General features: G+C 34.1%; 1 protein-coding gene across 1 annotated transcript; it reads left to right on the top strand.

The window, feature by feature from the left end:
* Window positions 1–438: 438 nt before the first annotated feature.
* LOC134721685 (uncharacterized) lies at window positions 439–5,114 on the top strand. Its single transcript, XM_063584845.1, has 3 exons — window positions 439–1,174; window positions 3,395–3,537; window positions 4,574–5,114. Exons 1-3 carry the CDS (start codon window positions 898–900, stop codon window positions 5,024–5,026), a joined length of 873 nt encoding a protein of 290 aa, XP_063440915.1. The 5' UTR covers window positions 439–897; the 3' UTR covers window positions 5,027–5,114.
* The last annotated feature ends 3,478 nt before the right edge of the window (window positions 5,115–8,592 follow it).

Here is an 8,592-nt window from a genome sequence, read left to right as displayed (position 1 = left end):
GGGGGGCAAATGGGAGTTATAAAAGGTAAAACAGACAACTTTGGGTTTCCGTTGTGGGAAATTCAGCTAGAAGGTGGTAAACTTGTAACTGAGGCCAGATACAGGTTTGACATTATTTCTGAGCCTGACAGAACAGTCACACACCCATTAGAACATGACTCCCCACCACATGTTCCTGATGAACTCCTGTATCTGTTTGAGCCAGAGTTGAATGAAGTTGATAAAACGCCAAATGAAGCTCCTGTAAATGTGTCAGCACCACCTCAAGCACCTACACAAAAGCCTAGTTCAAAAGCATCAAAACCAAGACAGTTTGTTCCAGTTGATGAATCAACTGTAGAACAATTTGTTAAAGATCAGGAAAATCAAGGCACTGCCAGAAAAAATATAAGTGATATGTGCACACTTACACAGTTCCTACAACAGAAAAATGAAAAAAGAGAAATTTATAAAATTCCACCTGAAGAATTAAACAGTCTTTTATGTCAGTACTTTTTCTCTGTGAGAAAAACTGATGGAGAAGAGTATGAGCCATCCTCACTACGTGGAATGATGTGTTCATTTGATAGAATACTGAGGAGCAATGATTATGGCTATGAATTAAGTAAAAGTGTAGAATTTGCTAAAACCAGAGATGTTCTTACGGCAAAACAGATAGCGTTAAAAAAAATGGGTAAAGGAAATGGTGATAAAAGAGCTGAAACACTCACTGATGATGACATTGAAGCAATGTTTAAAACTGGGCAGCTGGGCTTGTCCAATCTTACAACTCTATTGCACACTCTCTGGTTTTTTAACACAATATATTTTGGCCTACGTGGTGTAACTGAACATTATCAGATGACATGGGGGGATGTCCAACTATGTTAAGACTCTAAAAGTCAGGAATACTTGCAAATGAACGAGAGAAATACTAAAACAAGAACTGGAGCAAATCTGAAAAACACAAGAGAAATTCCTCAAAGGGCCTGGGCCACAACTGATCAAACAAAATGTCCTGTAGCTGCATACAAGCTTTACAAGTCAAAAAGACCTACAAAATATAGTAAGCCTGAAGATCCCTTCTACATTCAGGAGAACAACAACCCTGACAAGTCAGCCCTTTGGTTTAAGGCACAAAGAATTGGTATCAATAAATTAGGAAAATTCATGAAGAAAATGGCTTTAAATACAGGTAATAAAATATTGTAAACAGGTACATTTACTTGTTATTAATGTATACATTGATTCATACACTGCAACAAGTGTATTACAATATTTCTCCACTCGAGACAGTTAAATTTTATTATTTAAAGAGCGAGGCTTGCTGAGCTTTTTAAATAATTAAATTTAACTGTCGAGAGTGGAGAAATATTGTAATACACGAGTTATAACTTATAGTGTCGAAATTAGTTTGTTTAATGATTTGTATCATTCTTTTTCAAAGATTTTTAGAAACTTGTGTTCCTTTAATATATGCAATGTCATCAGGCAAGGTCGCCTTTTTTCCCCCACGTCACAATATGAAAATTCTGAAAAAAACAAAACATGATGACATCATAATCAATTTTGATTTAGAACAGATATTTTACTAGTGGTGAAAAATAGTTTACTCACACCACTCAAGAAATGTGCAGGTTTTCCCAAATTCATTGATTGGAGAAAGATTTGAGAAACCTATTTGTCAACAGTGACAGATAACTGTTTAATCTGTTTCTTTTATAAATCAGTTTAGTTTTGAAATTAAAAAAAAAATGAAAGTCATCATTGAGTATTTACCAATATGAAGGTAGAACTGTGAACAACATGTTGATAATTAAAATTTCAACAATGGTCAAATTAAGTTACTTGTACATTTTTATTCAAATTTAAGCAAGAGTAAATAGACACATTTTGACTCTACATGTAAACTCCAAGTCCAGGAATCGAACCCAGATCCCTCATCTGTAGATGAGTGTACTGACCATTGTACTAACAAGGATAGTTTAAATACATGTACATGTAGAATAATCTGTGTCAAATACTCAATACTTTGGTTGATATGTTTCCCCCCTTTTTTTATAAAAAATTCTCGATATATCCAGAAAATTCCTCAACCCTGCCGTCTTAAAATTTTGTTTAAGGTTGATAAAAATCCAAAATTAACTCTATCCTTTAACCTAAAAATAAAGATTACATGTAAGTTTTAACGCAAGCATAAAACATTTGTACATGCCACAAAGACACATATTACGTGTTATATTTCTCCACGAGAGACAGTTAAATTTTAAAATTTAAAATGCAAGGCGTGCCAAGATTTTGAATATATTTAAAATTTAACTGTCAAGACTGGAGAAATATAATACACGAGATATTCCTTTTGAGAGATTTGCTGAAAGTTGTGCTCTTTATTGGTACAATGTACATGCATAGGAAGATATGGTATGAGTGCCAATGAGATATAGATTTCACAACTGCATCAAGACTGTATTACAATATTTCTCCACTCAAACAGTTAAATTTTTAAATTCACCTAGTTTCCTGATGTCACAATAGAAAATTCAGAAGAAAGCAAAAAAAAAATTGATGTCATAATTGAAATTCAACCAATCATTTGCTGAGAACAAGAACAAATTTCTCTCTAGAGACGAGAAATATTTTTCTCACACCGGTCGAGAAAGGTGAAAATAACACGACAACTAGAGAAACAACTCTCAACCCAATCACCTTTTTTCATGACGTCACAATAGAAAATTCAGAAGAATGCAAGAAATTTTGATGCCATAATTGAAATTCAACCAATCATTTGCTGAGAACAAATTTCTCTCTAGAGACGAGAAATATTTTTTTCACACCGGTCGAGAAAGGTGAAAATAGCACGAAAACTAGAGAAACAACTCTCAATCCAATTACAATTTATAAAAGTAAACCATTACAGGTCAAGGTACAGCCTTCAACATGTAGCCTTGGATAACACAAGCTATAAAGAGCCCATATTTAAAGTGTAAATTCATTCAAACGGGAAAACCAATGGTCTTTTATAAAAACAAGTGAAACAAGCAACATGTATAAATTGCATAAACAAACAACTACTGTTGTGTTCATCAGATTCCTGACTTAGGACAGGTGCAAACATTTGCAGAGGGATTAAATGTTTTAATGGTACCAAACCTTCTCCCTTTTACTGACACAAAACTGAATAGTATAACATCACAACATAGAAAAACACACAATAAAATATCAATTTGAAGGCATACATGTAAGTGACGTCATCATGGTTGTCTTTTTTCATGATGTCACAATAGGAAATTCAGAAGAAATCAAGAAAATTTGATACCATATTTGAATTTCCCCATATAAACACTGTACATGTGTATAACCAGCATGTTCTTTTAATCACTGCTTTTAATTATTAATACTGTACATATACTTGTAGGTATTATTAAAGAACACAATCAAAATGATGAGAACCAACCTCTAGATGACAATACAAACAGGCGCCTAACCAACCATTCAGCTAGAAGGTTTATGCTTCAGAAGCTTGACGATGAGGGAATTGAACATAATCATATCAAACAGGTTATTAATCATAAAAATATTACTACAACACCACTTGACTACATTAATTACAGTTTTCATCCACTCAATTTTTGTCATGATTGAATTTTGAACAATCATCTGATAAGAAAATTTTGTAACTGGAGATATGAAAATATAGATTTCACAGAGTGTTACGAAATTCTCCACTCGAGACAGTTAACGTTAAATTTTACAATTTAAAACACAAGGCTTGCTGAGCTTTTCAATATTAAAAATTTAACTGTTGAAAGTGGAAACACATATCGGTGGAATTTGTTTCTCTAATTTTATCAAAGATTAAATTCATTGATTCATTGTTAGTTGCTTTACGCCACACAGCTGACGCCGCATTAGCACAAAAAGGCTATATAACGGCAAAATTTGAACCATTGAAATTCAATCAATCACTTGCCAAGAACAGATTTTTCACTAGTGAGGAGAAATATTTTTTCTCACACCGGTCAGGAAATGTAAAAATAGCACAAAAATTGAAGAAATCCTTTTTAAAATTGTCAGATTATTTATTTTTTATTTGTGGATCTCATTAGGGTCTAAGTGCAACCCTGAATTGCTAACTCTTTGAGAGCATGACACATGTTAGTCAAATTATTGTACTGTACTGTGTTAGGAAGTCTAGGGGGACACTAGTCCAAATAATTATGACGTCTTGAAAGGCTATTTTTTTATAATTTTTTGGACGCCGTACATCAATGTACAGCGTCCCAAAAAAAATATAAAAAAATAGCCTAACGAGACGTCATAATTATTTGGACTAGGGGGGACACAAGAATTTACAAAAAATGAGAATTGCTTACAAAGTTACATACATAGTGTAAGCGGATACAGGAATTTGACAAAACAGTAAGTTGGATCCAGGATCAGAACCCCTCAATCTGTCAATGAGACACCCTTATTTAATATTTCACAATTCTAAATTCTAGTCCACCTTTACTTCTTCCTCAGATCCACACTATTTCATAAAAATTCACATATGGTTCATACTAGAAAGTTTATGATTTTTTTACTGATTTTTTAGATATCTGGACACAAAAACATACAGAGTATCACCACTTACTCAAAACTGAACCCTCAGAAACATAAACAGATAGCCCAATGCATCTTAGGTAACCAGGATCATGAGGCTGAAAATGAACAACAAATACAGTCTTCACAGACAACGAGGACGGTTACGATGGGACGTCAATGCATCTTAGGTAACCAGGATGAAAATGAGCAACAAATACAGTCTTCGCAGACAACGAGGACGGTTACGATGGGACGTCAAGCAGTTCATCAAACAGAGACACAACTCGTGGTTGGGCAAAGCCAAAGTCACGATGCACCGCGTTCAGGAATGAACTATATCTTTGGGGCACCTATTTATGGAGGGACATTTAATATCAATATTAACAATACATCACCATCAGTTCAGCCTCCTCAGAAGAAACGCCGATTTGTTATCGAGAGTGACAGTTCACAAGATGAATAAACTACTGTGGTCAGCCGTTTTGAACTTCATTCATTCTCCTCGTGTTTATTTCAGTGAGCGGTGAACTTCATTTGACGCGAAAAAAGTTCTTTTTTCTTATCAACGTTCAATTGATAAAAACTATTTTAATGTTCTTTTTGTGATTAAATATGAATATGTTGGAATTCAAATTGAATTGGATTGTGTTTTTTTTAGATAATACTTGAAATTAAACAAAAGACTTATGTGCGTATAAATATGCTGGCGCGTAACACCGGATGACGTAGTTTAAGGCATGGTTGGGAGAATTTTTTTTTTTATGAAACTAAAATAGGTTTTTTGGTCATTAGAGAAACAGATTCTTACATTGTTAGCCAAGGCTCGGACTTAAAATTTCATAATTTAACTATCTCGATTGGAGAAACACGATAATCCACTGCTAACAATGTAAGAATCTATATTTATCATGGAAATAAAAAAACTGCTGATTTTTCGAAAAACCAAATTATTTGAGGTACACAATTGAATTAAATGATAAGGAATCTGAAAAAGATTCATTAAGTTGTGACAATTGTCTGAAGGAAGTTGTGGATATAAAATAGGTACGCCCAATATAAGGTTATGACAAAGTCCGTATTTAAGACATAGAAACATCAAAAATATTTTTACCAAAAATTCGAAATAAAAGCTCCATAATACATTAATTGATTAAAAATGGAGCAATTTTAGAAAAGTTTAACAATTGGTTTTGAGGGTCACGGTTGGAAATAACTGATGGGTGCCCCCATATAATGCAATGTTCAAGTCCGTATCTTATATAAAGTAACCCCATAAAAGATTTTTAATAAAATTCGAAAAACATTCCTTTCTTTTTTATAAAAATAAGGCCGTTAATTTTCTCGTTTGAATTGTTTTACATTGTCATTTCGGGGGCTTTTATGGCTGACTGTGGTATTGGCTTTGCTTATTGTTGAAGGCCATACAGTTATACCAGTGAAGGATTCAAGAAAATTGGGATCCGGCGGTTTGAAACTCTTGTTTAACTTTCAATGCATTTGTATGGGAACATATATTTAGAATCCTCTTTTCTCCTGGATTGGACCCCCTCTCCATTAAAAAATGTCTGGAAACCCCAATGTATATTAAGTGGTTTATAAGGAGATGCGCTTGCAAAACCGGCGAAACATGTTGTATCGGTCCAACGGACGAACGGAAAGACGGACTTCATTATCACTATTAACCTTTAAACCATCGCTTTACAAAGTGGTGTACGAAAGAGACAGATCTACATCCAAAACAAAGTGAAGGAACTGTGATCAATTATAGGCTACAGTACGGCCTCGAATGTTTGTAAATACATGCATTTTTATATAACACTTAAATCTGTGTGTTTGTACAATTTTAAGTATAACGGAGGACATTTCTGAAACTTATATAAACAAACAAACCTTCTTCTTATTTCAGCCACATTCAAACATCCTTATACTTAATATAGTAAGTCGAGTACACCCTATCAAGCTAAACATGTTTGAAAAGTGTACAGGATGTGAATTTATTAAAATATATTTGTGTTATTTAGAAAAATGCCATCTTCTAATGTATCGTAAATAACTTTGAAATCACTACTAGAATACAGTGAAATAAAGACTGATCATACAGTTTCAAAATATGCAAGCGAGACTGATCGTACAGTGCGAAATTCGAACAAGTGTAATTTTCTTATTTCTGGCTTTAAAGATCTGGCTGAAACTTTTACCACCACTTAAAATATACTTTATTTAGTAAATTAAGTCTGGATTTTACGTTAATTTGTACAGTAAGGGTGCAAAAAGATTGTTTTTAGGTTCACCGACTGATTTTCCTTAGTGATGCACTTGAAAATCTCTTGATTAAGGCAAAGATACGAATAATGAATGTGCTAAATTTAATTATAAACCATTTGTGAATATCGATGTCAGCTGAATTAATCATTAAGCAATGTACAGATGAACATCTTACCGTTTAATATAGTATATCCGACAAATTTAAAATGTGATCCAAAAAGTTCTCGCTTCGAAAATCGCGACTTCCGGAAAGCGTACAGAATAGTATCTACACTGTGCATTGTATTTTAATGTTTAACCTCAAAGCAATTAATATGCATTCAAGTGGACGGGGAAAAGTACTATACGTTTCGCAGAGATTTGGTGTGTGACAAGGTGATGCTAAAACCAGCTTCTCTTGATATTCTGCTTTTCTTTGGCGAATCATCAGTGATGTTATGAGGCTTTCACCAAAAGGCACAATTTGTGCGTTTTTTAATTAGATTGATTGATTGATTGTTGGTTGCTTAACGTCCAGTGGCAAATAGTTCATGCATGTTCAGGACGAAAACAAGTTAACCATTAAATAATAGGTAGGTTTTGTCATAATAGAGGCCATTCGGGATGATGGTCGGGAAAATTTAGACTGCCACTAGAAAATGATGGTATATAGGATTGGAACAGTAATTTGACATTGCAACAGACCTCCTACGGACCCCTCAAACAGTTGTTGCAAGGGTTTTTAACGTGCAAAGAACGTGGCACTTAACATAGACTTCAATTTTCCTGCAGCAAATATGGCATCCCCTATATTGAAGAGGAATCGGATTTAACGTCCTCATTCTGACCGGACGTGACTGCGAACTTGATACATCCCGCACAGCAAAACGGACGCCCCACTCCGTTTTACTGCCGGTCGGGAGAAGACCAAGTGACCATATTTCGTTTCCCCAGTCACCCTTGGGGAAATTTAAATTAGAAACAACAGAAATCCATATATTTGATCAAACTGATCGACATGTACCCTCACAACCTGACACTTTTATACGATCTCACGCTCAGTTTCTTTCTTGTAGTTTGGATATGAAAACAGGGTTTTTATGTAAAAGAAAAACCTTTACAAAAAAACAGAAAACTACACAAAACTGAGTCCTCTAAACGTGTTGACAGTCTTTTAAGTTGTGCTTATTAATGTGAGTAATCATTTATCCATGCATAACCAAGTACTTATTGAAGTCAACACCTGTGCAATTAAATAAAATAGTTATTGAAATTAGAATTGAACTTGCTGTCAGTTCATTAATAATTGTTAGTGAGGTGATTTGTTCTTCCATAAGAAAAAGCCTTTCTCATGAAGCACATACTCTGCATCTACCGATCACTTTTACCCAAGATTGTCTCTGATGCTTACCAAACTGCCAAACTCCAGAACTAACTAGATATTGTGACACCTTACAATTTAGACACAGGGGGCCAAGGGATATGAATTATAAAGTTTAGCTCTGAATTCAATATAGGGGATGCCATATCTGCTGCAGGAAAATTGAAGTCTATGTTAAGACATTTAGAATTACACCAAAATGTCTGAAAAAATCAAGGATACATTAAAAGAAGAACAATAACTTCACCCTGTCACCAGTGTTCTTATGAGCTACATGTATGTCCTCGTTTTGGTATTTCTATGAAATGATGCCCGCATAGCTTTTTAATAGATATTAATAATATATATAGGGAGATGTTGTATAAGTGCCAATGATACAACACACCATTCAAGTCACAATTTAT

Source organism: Mytilus trossulus, chromosome 6, assembly GCF_036588685.1.
Source record: "Mytilus trossulus isolate FHL-02 chromosome 6, PNRI_Mtr1.1.1.hap1, whole genome shotgun sequence".
Taxonomy (NCBI): Eukaryota; Metazoa; Mollusca; class Bivalvia; order Mytilida; family Mytilidae; genus Mytilus; species Mytilus trossulus.
Note: the sequence above shows the minus strand (reverse complement) of the source record. Positions and strands in the feature narration are given on the sequence as shown.